Source organism: Sorex fumeus, unplaced genomic scaffold, assembly GCF_029834395.1.
Source record: "Sorex fumeus unplaced genomic scaffold, SorFum_2.1 ptg000101l, whole genome shotgun sequence".
NCBI classification, from domain to species: domain Eukaryota; kingdom Metazoa; phylum Chordata; class Mammalia; order Eulipotyphla; family Soricidae; genus Sorex; species Sorex fumeus.
In genome coordinates this window covers 1,606,303-1,626,352 of record NW_026606158.1, presented here as the reverse complement: position 1 = coordinate 1,626,352, position 20,050 = coordinate 1,606,303, and the positions used below count along the sequence as shown (strand labels likewise).

At 48.2% G+C, this 20,050-nt stretch overlaps 1 protein-coding gene across 1 annotated transcript; it reads left to right on the top strand.

Annotated features, from left to right (window-relative positions):
* Nucleotides 1-7,324: 7,324 nt before the first annotated feature.
* On the top strand, nt 7,325-7,727 carry LOC130042514 (mediator of RNA polymerase II transcription subunit 9-like). Its single transcript, XM_056134697.1, has one exon. The coding sequence runs from the start codon at nt 7,325-7,327 to the stop codon at nt 7,712-7,714; it is 390 nt and encodes a 129-aa protein (XP_055990672.1). The 3' UTR covers nt 7,715-7,727.
* Nucleotides 7,728-20,050: the final 12,323 nt, after the last annotated feature.

The window sequence follows — 20,050 nt, the reverse complement described above, 5'->3', positions numbered from 1 at the left end:
CACACACACACATACACACACACACACACACACACACACACACACACACACACATACACATCAGCACACCAATAAGCGGCTGCAGGAGGGAATCATATTCATCCTCAGTTGGAAAAATGCTGCAGTTATCAGCCCTGAGACGTTATAATAAAAATTAAGGTTAGTGTGCGCTTTGATTAGAAAGCCGTCTCCAGGTTTTTCTTTCTGCTCTTCTCTGTTGGAGCTGTTGGAATCGGGGTCCTTGATGAAAGGTGTTATCGGGCCCTCACTGTCCCTTCCCACCGTGGGGGAGTCTGACCTTAACCACTGCTCTCGAAACTTCCGACTAATTATCTTGTCCATGGCACGCTGGACAATTAGGACAGCAGGCATGGGGTCTGAGCTCTGGCTGCCAGAAAGAGAGCCGTGGGGACAGGGCAGTGAGCATTCATGGGGCCGGTCCCCCACCTTCCTGGCTCAGTCACCCCTAAGAGACACTGTCCACAGCGGGCTGCAAGGCAGCGGTCGGGGGCTCTGAATTGGGGAGACAGGAAGTTCTTTCCGAAGAAAGCCTCTCCTGGCTCTCACTTTTTTTGTCTTCAACTTTTATTTGTTTATTTTTTTTTCTTTTTGGGTCACACCCAGTGATGCTCAGGGGTTACTCCTAGTTCTGCATTCAGGAATTCCTCCTGGCGGTGCTCGGGGATCCTATGGCATGCTGGGAATCGAACCCGGGTCGGCCACGTGCAAGTCAAACGCCCTCCTCGCTGTGCTATTGCTCCAACCTCAACTTTTAAATTAAAGATCTGTGATTTGCAAGGTTACTGATAGTTGCGTTTCAGGCATTGAATGTTTTTTTTTCTTTTTAAAATTTTTATTTATTAGGTTTTTTTTTATTGAATCACATGAAATACACAGTTACACAGTTTTCACCCATGTACATTTCCCACCACCAATGACCCCAGTTTCCCTTCCACCCTGCCCACCATCAAGCTGTCTCTATGGCAGGTACTTTCCTTACCTCTCTCTCTGTCTCTCTGTCTCTGTGTCTCTCTGTCTCTGTGTCTCTCTGTGTCTCTGTCTCTCTGCTTCTCTGTCTCTCTTTTTTGTCTCTGTCTGTCTCTCTCTGTTTCTGTGTCTCTCTGTCTCTCTGTTTCTCTGTCTCTGTGTCTCTCTGTCTCTCTGCTTCTCTGTCTCTCTTTTTTGTCTCTGTCTCTCTCTGTTTCTGTGTCTCTCTGTCTCTCTGTTTCTCTGTCTCTGTGTCTCTCTGTGTCTCTGTCTCTGTCTCTCTGTTTCTCTGTCCCTCCATCTCTGTCTGTCTCTCTCTGTTTCTCTGTCTCTCTGTCTCTGTGTCTCTCTGTGTCTCTGTCTCTCTGCTTCTCTGTCTCTCTTTTTTGTCTCTCTCTGTCTCTCTGTGTCTCTGTCTCTGTCTCTCTGTTTCTCTGTGTCTGTCTCTGCCTCTCTGTTTCTCTGTTTCTCTGTCTCTCTGTCTCTCTGTCTCTCTCTGTCTCTCTCTCTGTCTCTCTCTCTCTCTCTCTGTCTCTCGCCACTAGGGTTTGTAGTACAGATACTGCAAAGTTACCATGCATACCCCCTATCTCCTTTCAGCACTCAGTTCTTGACCCGAATGATTATTTCCAACTACCATTGTCCTAGTGGTTCCCTCTCTATCCTAGCTGCCCTCCCTCCTCCATTACTTGCGGCCGGCTTCCCACCATGGACCAGTCCTCCTGGCCCTTGCTTCTACTGTCCTTGGGTATTAATCCCATACTGTGTCTGTTCATATCCCACAGATGAGTGCCGTCATTCTGTATGTCTGTCCCTCTCCTTCTGACTCATTTCACTCAGCATGAAGCTCTCCGTGTCCATCCACGGCATGTATTTCAACACCAAACTGATTCCCTCCACCTATGTTCCCATGTTCCCTGCCCACCCCGCCCCATCCCCACCTGTCACCTTTCAGGTGACAGGCACATTACAGAGTTTAGTGGTTACAGCCTAGATCTCATGTTTGCTGTGATATTGAGTCTGTGTTTTGGGTATGTGGCTATACGCCTCACTCGTATCAGTTTTGGTTACAATAGATCAATAGTATAATTCAAAGCCCATAGATGTGATACCTCAATTTTCTTTTCACTTACAGTTGTTTGCTAGAAGTCCAATGCGCTATCCATTGTGTGGGCTGGAGAGATAGCACAGCTGTAGGGTGTTTGCCTTACAAGTGGCCAACATGGCCAACCCGAGTTCGATTCCTCCGCCCCTCTCTGAGAGCCCGGCAAGCTACCGAGAGTATCTCGCCTGCAGGGCAGAGCCTGGCAAGCTCCCTGTGACGTATTTGATATGCCAAACACAGTAACAACAAGTCTCATGACGGAGACATTACTGGGCCGGCTCGAACAAATCGATGAACAACGGGAGGACCGTGATACCGTGTGATACCGTGATACAGTTATTAATTTATTTTTTTAATATGAACATCAATATATTACTTCTGTGGGTTTTTTTTTTTTTGCTCTTTGGTTCACACCTGGCAATGCACAGGGGTTCCTTCTGGCTCTGCGCTCAGGAATTACCCCTGGCAGTGCTCAGGGGACCATATGGGATGCTGGGAATCGAACCTGGGTCGGCCACGTGCAAGGCAAACACCCTACCCGCTGTGCTATCGCTCCAGCCCCCTCTCTGTTTGTTTTTTTTTTTTAAGAATTCAAAGAATACATTCTGGAAACAAATATAGAAAAGAGAGGCAGAACAGGGCAAGTTCTGTGGAGAATCTAACTCTTCTCTTGAATGTGCATTCTTAATCTGTCTGTATTCATACGTTACTCTCGTCTTATTTTTAGTGTTGAGTGCTTCATCACTTTAAGCAAAACTGATACCTTGTTTTTTACACAGATCGAATGTGATGGTAAATTTCATCGTAATGCTTCTTTACAACATTCAAGAAGTCCTTCATCAGTAAAAATCTATCGTTTAGGTAAATGGCAGTTTTTGCCCTGTTGGTTCAAGTGAAAACAAAACACTGCCAAATCAATAGGAAGTTAAAGTAATTCCTTAGGCCAAAAGATAAATACAATTGATTTTTGTTTGAATTGTTCAATGAATCATTCTGTTTGATTTGATTTACAACTCAGGGGGGCTATAGGCAAACATTTTAAAACTAATAAAGCCTGGATTTGGAGTCCACATTTGGTTTAATAACTCTATTATATAGCTATATGATGGCCGTATGAAAAAAAATTGTTTCATGTATTCTTCAAATGAAGTTCATGATGGAAGAAGCATTACAATTCCCAGAGTCAGGAGTTAGAGAGGTAACACAGTGAGAGGGCATTTGCCTTGCATGCTGACCCGGGTTCGAGTCTCAGCATCCCATATGGTTCCCTGAGCATGACCAGGAGTGATTCCTGAGTTAAGAACCAGGAGTAATCCCTGAGCACCGCTGGGTGTGACTCAAAAAACAAAAAACAATCAAAAATTACTGAACCATTCTTTTCACTGGACCAGAGGCTTGAGGGTTTGGTCTTTGTTTTTGTTTTTTCATTGTATCAAAGAAATAAGATCTTAATTTTCAGATATTGAAGGTGTTATGGAAATACTTTATTTTATTTCTTTTGGTTTGGAGGTCACAGCCAGCTGTGCTTAGTTTACTCCCAGGTCTGTGCTCATGGTCAGTGCTAGCAGTGTTCTAGGGACCACATGCGGTGCCAGGGATCGAACCAGGGTAGGCCACCAGCAAGACAAAAGTTCTGGCCCCTTAAGTATTTTTTGTAAACTAGAAATTGAGCTTCCATATGACCCCGCAATATCATCTCTGGGAATTCATCTCGAGGATGCAAAAAGAACCATAGAAATGACATCTTGCGGGCTGGAGAGATAGCACAGCGGGTAGGGCGTTTGCCTTGCACATGGCCGACCCGGGTTCGATTCCCAGCATCCCATATGGTCCCCTAAGCACCGCCAAGAGTAACTCCTGAGTGCAGAGCCAGGAGTAACCCCTGTGCATTGCCGGGTGTGACCCAAAAAGCAAAAAAAAAAAAAAAAAAAAAAAAAAGACATCTTGCATCTATATGTTCATTGCAGCACTGTTCACAATAGCCAGAATCTGGAAACAACCAGAGAGCCCGAGAACAGATGACTGGTTAAAGAAACTTTGGCACATCTAAAAAATGGAAAACTATGCAGCTGTTAGGAAAAATGAAGTCATGAAATTTGCGTATAAGTGGATAGACATGGAGAGTATCATGCTAAGTGAAGAGTCAGAAAGAGAGGGACAGACATTGAAGGACTGACTGCACTCATTTGTGGAGTATAAAGCAACGTAACATGAGACTGACACCCAAGGACAGTAGACACAAGGGCCAGGATTATTGCCTCATAGTTGGAAGCCTGCCTCATAGCTGTAGGAGAAGGCGGCTGGGATAGAGAAGGGACCACTAAGTCAATGAGGGTTGGAGGGATCGCTCAGGATGGGAGATGTGTGCTGAAAGTCGATAAAGGACCAAACATGATGACCTCTCAAACCATAATGCCCCCAAAGTAGAGAGAGAGTATGGGGGAAGCTGTCTGCCATGGAGTCAGGGGGAGGGTGGGAAAGGGGGGGTATACTAGGGATATTGGTGGTGAAGAATGTGCACTGGTGGAGGGATGGGTGTTCGATCATTGTATGACTAAAACTCAAACATGGAAATTTTGTAACCCCATAGGGTCCTCCAAGTACTGCCAGGAGTGATCCCTGAGCACCGCCAGATATAAATCAACAGAAACGGGGAGTTATAACTGTGCTATGTACAACAAGGGCTTGGAAAACACTCCTTATATTGTTCACTTTGTGTGTTCTCAGTAGTCTCGAGTAACTAGTAAGAGAGTTAATGCGATAGTACAGTGAGACGAACATTCCAAGAAGAAATATCGACCATGACCTGTAATTGGCTTTCTGTACTTGACAGTATTTAATATTTAACCAGATGAAATGTCCCTCAGCAGTTGAACGACTCAAGCAAAGTGCAGCTTAAATGTACTCGTGTATAATTTATTTGGCTGGAGTTCAAATACAAGACTGAATCTTGTGGGATTCGGAGACGAGTTCATTCGGCCACTCCGTAATTGGTATGAGAAAACCACTTTCTATTTAAGACAAAAAAAAAAAGGACATTCTGCACAGTTGATTTCTAGCATTGAAACTCCTTCTCCTTATTTTGTCTCTAACCTCAAATACGCTGGCCTTGTTTTTCATATCAACCAACCGTGCATTCATTCAATCATTACTTCCTGTGATCGGGGGTATAGCTCAATGCTACAGAATTTGCCTTGCATGTGTGACACCCTGGATACGATTTTTGGCGACACAACAAAAATATGAGCATTTTTAATTAAGCAGCTCCTTATTACCCATTAGGAAATAAGACAAAATGCTCCGCCTGGGGCTGGAGCAATAGTACAGTGGGTGGGGCATTTGTCTTGCACACGGCTGACCTGGGTTCTATTCCCGGCATCCCATATGGTCCCCTGAGCACCACCAGGAGTAATTCCTGAGTGCAGAACCAGGAGGAACCCCTGAGCATTGCTGGGTGAGATCCAAAAAGAAAAAAAAAATGGTCCACCTTCAGACAGCTTCTTTTCCAGAGGGCGAAGAGGATAAGAAATCCATGTAAGTAAAGAACTTAAGTTGTTTATAAGAATATTTTCTACTGGGCCGGAGTGATAGTACAGCTGGGAAGACGTTTACCTTGCATGTGGCCAACCCGGGTTCAATCCCCTGCATCCCCCGAGCACTGCCAGGAGCAAGCCCTGAGCATCACCGGATGTGACCCAAAAAGCTAAAATTAAAAAAAAAAGGGAAAAGAATATTTTCCCACTCTAGAAGCTGGAGTGATAGTACAGCATGTAGGGTGCTTGCCTTGCACATGGGCGACCCGGGTTAATTCCCAGCACCCATATGGTTCCCTGAGCACAGCACCAGGAGCAAACCCTGAAATCAACTTAGTGTGGTTCAACACCACCGCCTACTTTGCCCCCCTCAAAAAAAATATGTTTTCTGTTCTAAGTTTATAAGACTGGGGAGGAAGATGGAAGTTTGACACCCAAGAATGGCCGAGATTAGTACCAGGAATTTTGCTCCATGGTTTGGAGGCCAGCCACACATGCTAGGGAAATAGGCAGCTCAGATAGAGAAGGGAGCACCAAATAAAGGGTGTTGGGAGGATCTTCCCAGGATGGGAGAAGCATGCTGAAAGTAGACTATAGACCAAACATGATTGCCACTCGGTGCTTCTCTTGCAAACCACAGAACCCAAAAGGAGAGAGAGAGAGAACAAAAGGGAATGCCCTGCCACAGAGGCAGGGTGGGATGGGGGAGATAGGGGGTGGGAGGGATACTGGGACCCGTGGTCGTGGAAAATGGGCACTGGTGGAGGAATGGGTAATTGATCATTGTATAATTGAAACCCAAGCACAAAATTTGTAAATCTACAACCGTACCTCATGGTGTCTCACGATCACGATCACGACCATCCTGTTATTCGTCGATTGCCTCAAGCAGGCCCCAGTAATGTCTCCTTCGTCCTAACCCTGAGATTTTTTAAAAAGTGCCATATTCAAGGCTCTTTCAGGGTTAGGAGAATGAGACCCTTCATTGTTACTGGTATTTGGCATATTGGGTACGCCACGGGGAGTTTGCCAGACTCTGCTGTGTGGGCAGGTTACATTCGGTAGCCTGCCAGTTTGTCCAAAGTAGGAATGAGATAATAAGATGTTGCACGGCCGCGTGCTTCCAGGAGCTGGGTTTTGTAGTCTCTGGGTCTTGGCCGTTGATGGGATTACATGGCACCAGGGGGTCAGTTGGTGGGTGTGACCCCCGCCTACTGGAAAATGGAGGATCTGGGAGGAGGATGCTCAGCCCCGATCCGAGCAGGCTTGGAGATCTCAGCCCCGGGACCTGCATGCCTTTGTTCCTCTGCCAGTACCTTCATGCGTGAGGAGAGTAGTCTCAGCATGGTGGTGGCTGGTTCTGGAGGTCTTCGGCTGCCGGAGCCCTGGTTGGGGCGGGGAGGGAAACTCAACCCGCTCCCCTCCAAGGGGCCCCAGCGAGGACAGCCAGGCGTGGGGGGTGGGGGGTGAGGGGGTGGGGGGGGGCAGGAGACTCTGCGCTGTTCTCTTCCGGGAGCTGGGTTTTATAGTCTCTGGGTCTTGGCCATTGATGGGATTACACAGCGCCAGGGGGCAAATTGGTGGGTGTGGCCCCTGCCTACTGGAAGGTGGAGGATCTGGGTGGGGGATGCTCAGTCCCGATCCAAGCAGGCTTGGAGATCTCAGCTTGGTCTCCAGGACCCGGGGGCTGCCGAGCGCCATGGCCTCTGCCGGAGTGGCCGCGGGTCGACAGGCCAAAGAAACGTTGCCAGCTCCCTCTGAGCCGCCGCTGACCGAGGCCAAGCCGTTGCCGCTGCCACAGCCGCCCGCGCCGGCCGAGAAGGAGGACGAGTGCTACTCCTTCCTGCCCCTGGTGCACAACATCATCAAATGCATGGACAAGGACGACCCGGACATCCTCCAGAACCTGAATGCCCTCAAAACCAAGTTCCAGGAGCTGCGTGAGATCATCGGCACCATGCCCGGCATCCACCTGAGCCCTGAGGAGCAGCAGCAGCAGTTGCAGAGTCTCCGAGAGCAAGTCAGGATCAAGAATGAACTTCTGCAGAAGTGTAAGAGCCTCTGCATGTTTGAGATCCCCAAGGAATAGAGGAGGCCCCGGGCTGTCTGGTGTCTCACTAATAAAGCATGCTGAAAGTAGACTATAGACCAAACATGATTGTCACCCATTGCCTCTTTTGCAGACCACAACACCCAAAAGGAGAGCGAGAACAAAAGGGAATGTCCTGCCACAGAGGCAGGGTGGGATGGGGGGGATGGGGGGTGGGAGAGATACTGGGATCCGTGGTGGTGGGAAATGAGCACTGGTGGAGGGATGTGTGTTTTGTCATTGTATAATCGAAACCCAAGCACAAAAATGTGTAAGTCTGCAACTGTACCTCATGATGTCTCACTATAAAAAAATTTTTTAATAAAAAAATTCAAAAAAAATTAAAAAAATAAAAAAACTTCAAAAAAATTTTTTTTAAATTAAAAAAAAAAAGATGAAAGTTCAAGTGAGATGCGGCTACCTAGCCCTCTACTTAGGATGGAGGAAAATGTCCTTGCTAGGGTTTTTAAACAAATTTGTAGAGGTTAGAAAAAAAAATAATCATGCATTTTTCCGCCTCTGTCATCTCCTGTGGGCCGTCCCCCACGCCCCACCGAGGTCGCCAGCTGCCCCCCACGAGCGGCTCTCCGGCACGGCCACGGCCCCGGAAGCACAAGGACTTAGCACAGAGAACCAGCCGCTTGGAGCAGAAAAGCAAATGGACTTGTGTTGATCCGCGCCACCAAGCTGCCCGGAGGGGGAAGGGCGTTGACCAGCCCGCCCGCTCCTCTCTGGAAAGAAAGATGGCGGCCGCACGGGAGCCTTGTGGAAAGCGGGTTTGAGCCGGGGCTGGCGGGAGCGGCAGGGACCTCATGGGAAGGGGGGCTTTGTGGGCCGTCCCCCACGCCCCACCGAGGTCGCCAGCTGCCCCCCACGAGCGGCTCTCCGGCACGGCCACGACTCCAGGGCACAGAAACCAATCTCTTAACTAGCTAACTTTTAATAGAAATTCTTCCAGGGTCAATAAGTAAAATAGCAGAAATTCAAAACCGCGCGGCCGCGATAGCTAGCTAGCACAGCGGGTAGGGCGTTCGCCTTACAAGCGGCCAACATGGCCGACCCGAGTTCGATTCCTCCGCCCCTCTCGGAGAGCCTGGCAAGCTACCGAGAGTATTGGCTATGCCAGACACAGTAACAACAAAGTCTCCAATGGAGACGTTACTGGGCCCGCTCGAGCAAATCAACGATCAACGGGAGGGCCTTTACTTTTACTTTACTTTTCTAGAACATGAGCTTAAAAACTAGTCACCCATAGAAAGATTGCATTCATCTGGGGGATATAAAGTAACAAAATATGAGATTAATACCCAAGAATAGCTGAGATCAGCACCAGGAGGATTACTCCATAGCTTAGTGGCCAGTCGGGCATTCTAGAGGAAAGGGCAGCTCAGATAGAGAAGGGAGCACCAAATAAAGGGTGTTTGGAGGATCCTCCCAGGAGGGGAGATGCATGTCGAAAGTAGACTATGGACTGAACATGTTTGCCACTCAATGTCTCTTTTGCAGACCACAACACCCAAAAGGAGAGAGAGAACACAGGGGATTGCCCTGCCACAGAGGCAGGGGGGGATGGGGGGATGGGGGGATATTATCCATGGTGGTGTAAAATGGGCACTGGTGGAGGGATGGGTATCTGATCATTGTATAATCAAACCCAAGCACAAAAAATTGTAAATCTACAACTGTACCTCATGGTGTATCACTAATAAAAAAAAGAAAAATAAAAAAATAAAATAAAAAAAAACTAGTCACCAGGCATATCAAGCAAATTAATGCCTTTTAAAAAAAAAAATATTTGGGTCACACCTGGTGATGCTCAGGAGTTACTCTTTTTTTTTTTCTTTTTGGTCACACCCGGCGATGCACAGGGGTTACTCCTGGCTCTGCACTCAGGAATTACCCCTGGAGGTGCTCAGGGAACCATATGGGATGCTGGGTATCAAACTTGAGTCGACCACGTGCCAGGCAAACGCCCTCCCCGCTGTGCTATTGCTCCAGCCCCTCAGGAGTTACTCTTGACAGCACTCAGGAATTACTCCTGGCAATGCTTGATGGGGGGGACCATATGGAATGTTGTGGATTGAACCCGGATCCATCGCCTGCAAGGCAAACGCCCTACTTGCTCGGGACCCCCAAGTGCTCTTCCTTTTTTTTTTTAAATTAGGGATCAGGGGAGCAGGGAATGTGAACCACACCCAGCTGTGTTCAGGGCTTACTACTGGCTCTGTGCTCAGGGGTCACTGCTGGTAGTGCTCGGGGTCCCTGCGAGGTGCAGGGATCAAACCCCAGGCAAAGATCCTTTGGGCTAGGGTTTCAGACATGGCAGACACTTTTCTCTTCTGTCTCTCTTTCTTCCTGAGTTAATACAGGTGCTAATCGTGGTTGTTCAAATTGTTCAGTACTTTTATCGGGAAGGCACAACTGGAGTAGATTTTTAACTGGGTGGCAGCTCCGGGGTGTGGTTGTGACTTGCCGAGGCTTCCAGAAGTACAGGGAGGTGGGGGGAGGTCTCCCATCCCGACCCGGAGAGCCCCATGCAATTATTTCTAAGATGCTTTCCTGCACTGGTCCCTAATTTGCAACCTGACAGACGCCGCAGCTCTTTTCTGGGCAGTAATAGAAACGGCCACATGGTGGCAGCAAAGGGTTATAAAGGAGCGGGCTGGGGCCGGAGCGATAGTACAGCGGGGAAGGCGTTTGCCTGGCATGCGGGCGACCTGGGTTCGATTCCCAGCATCCCATATCGTCCCCTGAGCACCGCCAGGAGTAATTCCTGAGTGCAAAGCCAGGAGGAACCACTGTGAATCGCCGGGTGTGACCCAAAAAGAAAAATAAATAGAGTCCCAGTCCTGCAGAACTGTCACTCCAACCCTCCCCCTTTTTTTTTTCTCTTGGAATTCAATCTTTATTTACAGGACACTGCAAGATATGAAATTCCACACTGAAATAAGAAATCCATTGAGAGAAGCTTCGTACAGTATGTACGGTTTGGAACTGTTCAAGTATAGTTTCATTGTTAAAAAGTGCTACGATAACAAACCACAGTTAAAAAGAGTTCACGGAGAAAAATAGTAAGACACACCAATAGTAAGACCAAACATTGTTCACAACAAACAGTATTCTGCCTCAGCTGTACAGCCTAAAAGTCAAAATCCCAGGAGCACCATTCTGAACTTGGAACGTCTTAGCCCAGGGGCTCTGGAGTTCTTCCCCACTGCCCCCCACAGATGAGCGGGAGCAGGGGTTGTGTTCCACCCACTACGGTCACTCCACATGACCCTGGGGTCCATCCTAGGTGAGTTCTCTGACAAGAGTCTCCTAGTGGGAGCTGGGCCCGGCTGGGAAGGTCAGTAATTAATGATTTTGTTTCTATCAGAGACTTATTTGGGTGTTCAGTTTCTTCATGTGTGAGAGTTAAGGCAGTCGGGAATTGATCTCTTCTGTCTGTTACCAAATTTCTTTTTTTTTAATTTTTATTAGTGAAACACCATGAGGTACAGTTGTAGATTTACAAATTTTTGTACTTGAGTTTCGGTTATACAATGATCAAATACCCATCCCTCCACCAGTGCCCATTTTCCACCACCATGAATAATATCCCTCTCACCCCCACCCCCCCCCCCATCCCACCCTGCCTCTGTGGCAGGGCAATCCCTTGTGTTCTCTCTCTCCTTTTGGGTGTTGTGTTCTGCAAAAGAGGCATTGAGTGGCAAACATGTTCAGTCCATAGTCTACTTTCAACATGCTTCTCCCCTTCTGGGAGGATCCTCCAAACACCCTCCATTTGGTGCTCCCTTCTCTATCTGAACTGCCCTTTCCCCTAGAATACCCGGCTGGCCTCTAAGCTATGGAGTAATCCTCCTGGTGTTGATCTCAGCTATTCTTGCTGTTACCAAATTTCTAACATGGTTCATAATAATGTTCATGCATAAAATAGTGAAGAATTGTGTCTGTCTTCCACGGAACTGGTTCTATTAATGTTGCCTCTTTCATTTTTTTTTTGTTTTTTTGTAAACCCGGCAGTGCACAGAGGTTACTCCTGGCTCATGCAATCAGGAATTACTCCTTACGGTGCTTGGGGAACCATATGGGATGCTGGGGATCGAACCCAGATCAGCCATGTGCAAGGCAAATACCCTCTCCACTGTAGTATTGCTCCAACCCCAATTTTTAAAAATTTTTATTAGTGAAACATCATGAGGTACAGTTGTAGTTTTTGTGCTTGGGTTTCAATTATACAATGATCGTGTGCCCATCCCTCCACCAGTGTCCATTTCCCACCACCACGGATCCCAGTATCCCTCCCACCCCCCACCCCCCCATCTCACCCTGCCTCTGTGGTCGGGCATTCCCTTTTGTTCTCTTTCCTTTGGAGTGTTGCGGTTTGCAAAAGAGGCATTAAGTGGCAATCATGTTTGGTCTATAGTCTACTTTCAGCATGCATCTCCCATCCTGGGACGATCCTCCCAACACCCTTTCTTTGGTGCTCCCTTCTCTATCTGAGCTCCCTTTTCCAACCCAAATTTCTTATATTTCTTCTTTCTTTTCTTCTTCCTTCTCCCTCACCCTTCCCCCTTCCTCTCCTCCTCCTTCTCCTTCTCCTCCTCCTCCTCCTCCTCCTCCTCCTCCTCCTCCTCCTCCTCCTCTACATGTTTGATTGCTTTATTGTTCTTTTCAAAGAACCAGCTCTTGCTTTCACTGATTCCCTGGCCCCCTGCTGCTTTTCTGTTTTCAATATCACCTACTCGGCCTCTAATGCTTATTATGTTTTTTTCTTCTACTTTGGATGGAATTCGCTATTCTTTTTCAAATTTCCTAAGGTCGAGGCAAAACTTAGATTACTGATTGTAGATATTTCTTCCTTTTGAAGCTAAGTATTTGATGCTATAAATTTCCCTCTTTGCTTTGCTGGGTGGCACAAATCCACATGTTACGTTCTTATTCCCACTGAGTGCAAACTATTTGAAATTTTTTCGCTCTTAGGGGTGGCGAGGAGGGGGGTCATAGGGGTTTGGGTCTTACCCAGCAGTTCTCAAGGGTTACTCCTGTATTATGAGTTGCTTTGGAAGTACCCAGAAATAAACCAAGCCTACTTCATACAAGGCACTCCAACCCACCCAGCTTCTCTCTCTAACCCCTGAATTCTCCTCCCTACTTCTTTCTTTGGGCTTGAGTCATGGCACAGCGGTAGGGCATTTGCCTTGCACGCTGCTGACATGGTCAACCCGAGTTCTATTCCTCTGCCCCTCTCAGAGAGCCCGGCAAGCTACCAAGAGTATCTCGCCTGCACAGCAAAGCCTGGCAAGCTCCCCATGACATATTTGATATGCCAAACACAGTAACAAGAAATCTCACAATGGAGACGTTACTGGGCCCACTCGAGCAAATCGATGAACAACTGGAGGACAGTGCTACGGTGCTACTTCTTTCTTTACAAGCTTTGGGACATGTATTCTTTTTTTTTTTTTAATTAAAAAGTGTTTTTTTGCTTATCTTTTTTTTATTAATTTTTTTAAATCACTGTGAGATAGTTACAAGCTTCCATGTTTGGGTTACAATCACCCAATGATCAAACACCCACCCCTCCACCAGTCACATTCCCTACCACCAATATCCCCGGTATACCCCCCCTTTCCCACCCTCCCCCTGCCTCCATGGCAGACATGATTCCCCATACTCTCTCTCTACTTTGGGGCATTATGGTTTCCAATACAGACACTGAGAGTTCATCATGTTTGGTCTTTTATCTACTTTCTGCACACATCTCCCATCCCGCCCAATTCCTCCAGCCATCTTTTTCTTAGTGATCCCTTCTCTATTCCAGCTGCCTTCTCCCCTTTGCTCATGAGGCAGGCTTCCAGACATGGAGCAATCTATAGGGACATGTATTCTTACGAACTGTGATGTCTTACTCCAAGTTGCTTGGGGATTTCATAGTTCTTTTTCTGCTTTGACTTCTAATTTAATTCCACTGTTACCTGAGAGTACATTTTGTGTTATTTTTTGTTTGTTTGTTTAGTCAGTTGGTTTGGGGGGAATCTTGCAGTGTTCAGGACTTGACTCCTGGCTCTGTGCTCAGGGAGCACTCCTGGTAGAGTTCAGGGGACCATCTGTAGAGCTGGGAATCAAAACTGGGTAAGTTGAGTGCAGAGCAAGTGCCCTACCCATTGTACTCTCTCTCTCTGGCCCCCATCTCGAGTTTGTTGCTGTTTCTCTCTATGATTTGTTGCCTACTGTCTGAACCCCATCAAATATGGTGTGGTAATTATGAAAAATGGGTAGGGAGTGTCTAATGATGTGTCACGCAAGAAGCGGTCCAGAGTGTGGCGGCGGTTGAGTAGTGGAGGTCGGCTGCCAGGGATAGGTCCCTTGGGATGGGGAGGGCTCTCACCTGCCCCTCTCTGGGGCACCCATCTTAGTGTAATAAAATGTCCTTTCCACTAGTAATTGAGAAGGCACTGAGATTTTCCTGAGGACCAGGGCCATGTCGGGGACCAACAGCAGAGAGGGGACTTTGGAAATACCCCCAGGGAAGTCATTGATTGGTCATTAATTTTTTAAATTGCTCGAGCGGGCCCAGTAACATCTCCATTGGAGACTTTGTTGTTACTGTGTCTGGCATATCGAATACTCTCGGTAGCTTGCCAGGCTCTCCGAGAGGGGCGGAGGAATCGAACTCGGGTTGGCCATGTTGGCCGCTTGTAAGGCAAACGCCCTACCCGCTGTGCTATTTGATATGCCAGACACAGTAACAACAAAGTCTCCAATGGAGACGTTACTGGGCCCGCTCGAGCAAATTTTTTAAATTATTTTTTAATATTAATTTTTTTTTTTTTGCTCTTTGGGTCACATCCGGCAATGCTCAGGGGTTACTCGTGGCTTGTGTACTAAGGAATTACTCCTGACAGTGCTCGGGGGACCATATGGGATGCTGGGAATCGAACCCGGGTCAGCCGCGTGCAAGGCAAACGCCCTACCCGCTGTGCTATCGCTCCAGCCCCCTAATATTAATTTTTATTGTTATCCAATCACCGTGAGATAGAACATTACAAAGCTGTTCACGATTGGGTCTCAGCCACACAGTGTTCCAACACACCCATCCCTCCACTTGTGTGATTTCCCAGCATCACTGTCCCCAGTTTCCCTCCCACCTCCCAAAACACCCCTCTTGATTTAAGAAAGGAAAAAAAAAAATCCTGAAAAAAGTCTCTTCTGAAAAGGTCTTGGGTTGAACTGTCACTATTCCTGCAGTGATAGATTGTCTCCACCAGAGGGAGATCACGACCACGAATGAGGTTTTGTACACATCCGTTTTTCAGATTTTGCAAACAGAAAAGTTATGGGACAGGCATTTGTTTGGTTGTTCCGGAGAAACACCCGGAACTTATTCCTGGCTCAGAGCTTATTCCTGGCTCTGTGCTCAGGGGTCGCTCCTGTCTGTGTTTTGGAGACCATACGCAGGACGGGACTTTCAAACCAAGGTCAGCTACATGCCTCATGTCCTGGTGTTATCTCTCAGGCCCAATTCTTTGGTTTGGTTCTGGTCTGGGGCCACAGCCAGTGTGTGCCAGGGCTTCCTCCAAGCAGGCCTCAGGGGACCACGTGGGGTGCAGGGGACTGAACTTGGGTTAGCTGGTGCAAGGCAAATGCTTTTCTCCACTGTCCTATGTCTCCAGACCCTAGGTATGTCTTTGAATGCTTTCTAAAACTGTCACTGTCACTGTCATCTCGTTGTTTGCCAGTTTAATCGAGCGGGCACCAGTAACATCTCTATTCATCCCAGCCTCTCCTTACTCGTCTTTCCCAACGATTGGAGGCTCTTTCAGGGTTGGGGGGAATGAGACCCGTTATAGTTACTTGTTATGGCATATTGAATACAGCACGGGGAGCTTGACCGTGTGGGTGGGATACTCTCAGTAGCTTGCCGGGATCTCTGATATATATATATATATATATATATATATATATATATATATCATCCTGTTGTTCATCTCTTTGCTTGAACGGGTGCCAGTATCATCTCCATTTGTCCCTGTCACGTGCTAGTGTAGCCCAATGGCATATTGGGGGCTCTTTCAGTATCAGGGGAATGAGGACCATCATTGTCACTGTTTTTGGCATATCGAGTACGCCACAGGTAGCTTCCCAGGCTCTGCCATGCAGGCGGAATGCTCTCGGTAGCTTGCCGGGCTCTCCAAGAGGGATGGAGGCTTTTGGGGCAGCCTTTAATCACCTTTACAGTTGTTCCCAGTCAGGCATTTATGCGGGCAGGATACTTTCAGTAGCCTGCTGGGTTCTCTGAGAGTGAGGACTAGAGGTCAGGCAGCTGCAAATGCAGCCCATGCTTCCAGGAACTTGGTTTTATAGTCTCTGGATCTTGGCCGTTGATGGGGTCACACGGCAGTTGGTGGGTGTCATTGTCTAGCTACTGGAAATTGGGGGATCTGGGTGGAGGAGGCCCAGTCTCAAACTAAGAAGGCTTGGAGATCTCAGGCCCTGGTCCCACACACCTGGGTTCCTCTGCCAGTTCCTTCATGTGTGTGGAGAGTGGTCTCAGCATGGCTGTGGTTAAAATATGGCAAGCCACCCGTGATGTATTCGATATGCCAAACACATTCGATATATAACAACAAAATCTCCAATGGAGACGTTACTGGGCCCGCTCGAGCAAATCGACGAACAACGGGAGGGCCTTTACTTACTTATATATATATGTATGTATATATATTTATATATATATTTCTCTCTATGATCTGTTGCCTACTGTCCGAATTCCATCAAACGTGGTGCGGTAATTATGGACAATGGGTAGGAAGTGTCCCATGATGTGTCGCGTGGCTACTTGGTGGCTGCGCGGTCCAGAAAGTGGCCTGGAGTGTGGTGGCAGTTGGGTAGTGGAGGTCGGCTGCCAGGGCTAGGTCCCTGGGGCTCCCCAAGTGGAAACAGCCTGGCATGGAGTCCCTTCTAAAACTATACAAACAAAATTATACAAGTGCACAAACCGGATAGGCCCAGTCACAGCAAAATGTCCATCTTGGGGCCAGGGAAGGGGACTTCAAGGACTCAGGCTTATGCTTGGCATGCAGGAGGCCTGGGTTCAGCCCCTGGCACCATCGTGGTTCCCTGGACGCTGCTGGGGGTAACCCCTGATGTGACCCCCAAAACATCAAAACTAGTAAATCAGTCTTGTAAGCAGGTTAACCTGGCTGCCCACATTCCTCTCAGCTCCCTCCTGGTTTCTGGAGAAGAGAGGCCATCCCAGGGGTCAGCTGAAGAGGCCCAGTGGCTGCCCCTGCTCCCTGCTCCCTGCTGGTGATTGGATTGGCAGGGCTACAACTGTGGTGCTCATTGGCAGCTGTGGGTGGTCAGGGCACAGGCCCCTGCTGTCAATCAAATCCTGTGTCAATCAAACCTTAATCCTGATGGTCGTGTGCTCTCCTCTCTCTCCTCTCTCTCTCTCTCCCTCCTCTTTCTCTCTGTTTCTCTCTCTCTGTCTCTCTCTCCCTCCTCTCTCTCTGTCTCTCCCTGTCTCTCTCTTTCTCTCTCCTCTCCCTCTGCTCCCTCACTGCCTCCCCCTCTTCTCTCTCTCTCTCTCTCTCTCTCTCTCTCTCTCTCGTTTATTTTAGGGCCACGTCCTGCACTGCTCAGGGCTCATTCCAGGTTCTGTGCTGAGGGATCACTCCTGGCGGTGCTCCTGGGACCCTATGTTACTCCAGGAATCGAACCCAGGCCCCGCGTGCAAAGCAAGTAACTTTGACCCACCGGACTGTCCCTCTCTGCCCTACACTTTGTCTTCTCTAGAAGTGACTTAAGTCTCTAACCCATTGGCATTGAGGGGGATGATCCCAGATGAGTCTGTTGACAGACCTGAAGGACTGAGTTGGCGTTTCCCAGGTGAAGAAATTCCTCCTGAGAACACTGTCCAGCCCAGCCTGCAGGGACCCCCACACCCCCAAATTCTCTGCGTCAGTCTCCCAAGGTCTAGAGTCACTGCTGAAAGCTGCAGACACTAAAGCCCCATGGGCTGGAGCGATGGTCCAGCAGGGAAGGTGTTTGCTTTGCACGCGGCCGACCAGGGTTCCATCCCCTGCATCCCTTACGGTCCCTTGAGCACCGCCAGGAGTGGTCTTCTTCCTTCCCTTCTCTTTTCTCCCTCTTTTATTCATTTTTATTTTTGTTTTGGGGCACACATGGTGGTGCTCAGGGCTCACTCCTGGATCTGGGCTCAGGGGCCCCTCCAGGTGGGGCTTGGGGACCATATCGGTCCACCACACGGGAGGAGGCCAGCGCCTTTCCCTTGTAGAATTGTTCGGGCACCGTGCTTTGAAAAGAAAAAAAAAAAGCTGTTCAGTCATACAGTGTTCCAACTAAACAAAAAAATAATACAAAATGTACTCTCAGGTAACAATGGAATTAAATTAGAAGTCAAAACAGGAAAAGAACTATGAAATCCCCAAGCAACTTGGAGTTAGACATCACACTTCAAATCGGGCCAGAGTGGAGTGATAGTACCGCAGGAAGGGCATTTGCTTTGCATGCGGGCGACCTGGGTTCAATTCCCAGCATCCCATCTGGTCCCCTGAGCACCGCCAGGAGTAATTCCTGAGTGCAGAGCCAGGAGTAACCCCTGTGCATTGCCAGGTGTGACTTAAAAAGCAAAAGAAAAAGAATTCCTATAGATTTCTTGTTGCTCTTTCTGTGGGGGGGTCACACCGTGTCAGCGGTCCAGGGGTGACCTGAGATACACCTGCTGATGCTCAGGTGCCAAGAAACACAGAGATCAGACCCAGGGCAACGCCCACTCAAGACACATTTCTACGACTTGACCCACGCCCCTGTCCTGGTGTTATTCTCTAGAATAGCTGGGCTGGGTTGGGGATTTGGGAATCACAGTGCTCAGGGCAATTCCTGGCTCTGGGCTCAGGGGGGCCCCTGGTAGACTCGGGGGATCATATGTGGTGCCGGGGATTCAACCCTGGGTCACCAGGAGGCAAGGTGCCTCTTACACTCTGTGTTATATCTCTGGCCTCTAGAACAAAATTTTGTGGGCAAAGTATTATTTTTTTTTACATTTTTTATTTTTTAATTTATTATCTCATTCTTACTTTGAAGAACCCGGCAGGCTACCAAAGTATCTTGCCCACACGGCAGAGTCTGGCAAACTCCGCGTGGCGTACTAAATATGCCCAATACCAGTAACAATGATGGCTCTCACTCTCCTAACCCTGAAAGAGCCTTGATTACGGCACTTTTTAAAATCTCAGGGCTAGGACGAAGGAGACTTTACTGGTGCCTGCTCCAGGCATTCGACGAACAACAGGCCGATCGTGATTGTGATTTTTTTAATGAATCACCGTGAGGTACAGTTACAGACTTACAAACTTTCGTGCTTATGTTTCATTCATACAATGACCGAGTACCCATCCCTCCACCAGTGCCCATTCTCCACCACCAGTGGTCCCAGCATCCCTCCCACCCTCCTCCATATCTCTCCCCTCCCCTGCCTCTGTGGCAGGGTATTCCCTTTTACTCTCTTTCTCTCCTTTAGGGTGTTGTGGTTTGCAATGCAAGTATTGAATGGCCATCGTGTTCGGTCTATAGTCTACTTTCAGCACGCATCTCCCATCCCGAGCGGGCCCTCAAAACACCCTTTACTTGGTGTTCCCTTCTCTCTCTGAGCTGCCTTTTCCCCAGCATGTGAGGCCAGCATGTGTGGAGTAAACTTCCTGGTCCTTATCCCTACTATCCTTGGGTGTTAGTCTCCCATTCTGTTACTTTATATTCCACGATCACGACCATGATCACGACCATTCTGTTATTCGTCAATTGCCTCGAGCAGGCCCCAGTAACATCTCCTTTGTCCTTGCCCTGAGATTTTTATAAAAGTGCCATATTCAAGGTTCTTTCAGAGTTAGGAGAATGAGACCCATTATTGTTACTGGTATTTGGCATATTGGGTATGCCATGGGGAGTTTGCCAGACTCTGCTGTGTGGGCAGGTTACATTCGGTAGCTTGCCAGTTTGTCCAAAGTAGGAATGAGACGATAAGATGTCGCGCGGCCACAAATGCGGCCGTGCACTTCCAGGAGCTGGGTTTTATATTCCACAGATGAGTGCAATCTTTCTATGTCTGTCCCTCTCTCTCTGTCTCATTTCGCAAAATGTTTTTCGGAGGATAAAAAATATCTTGTCAAGAGTAAGAGTTACGAGCGCAGGGGCTGGAGCAATAGCACAGTGGGGAGGGCGTTTGCCTTGCATGCGGCTGACCTGGGTTCGATTTCCAGCATCCCATATGGTCCCCCAAGCACCTCCAGGAGTGATTCCTGAGTGCAGAGC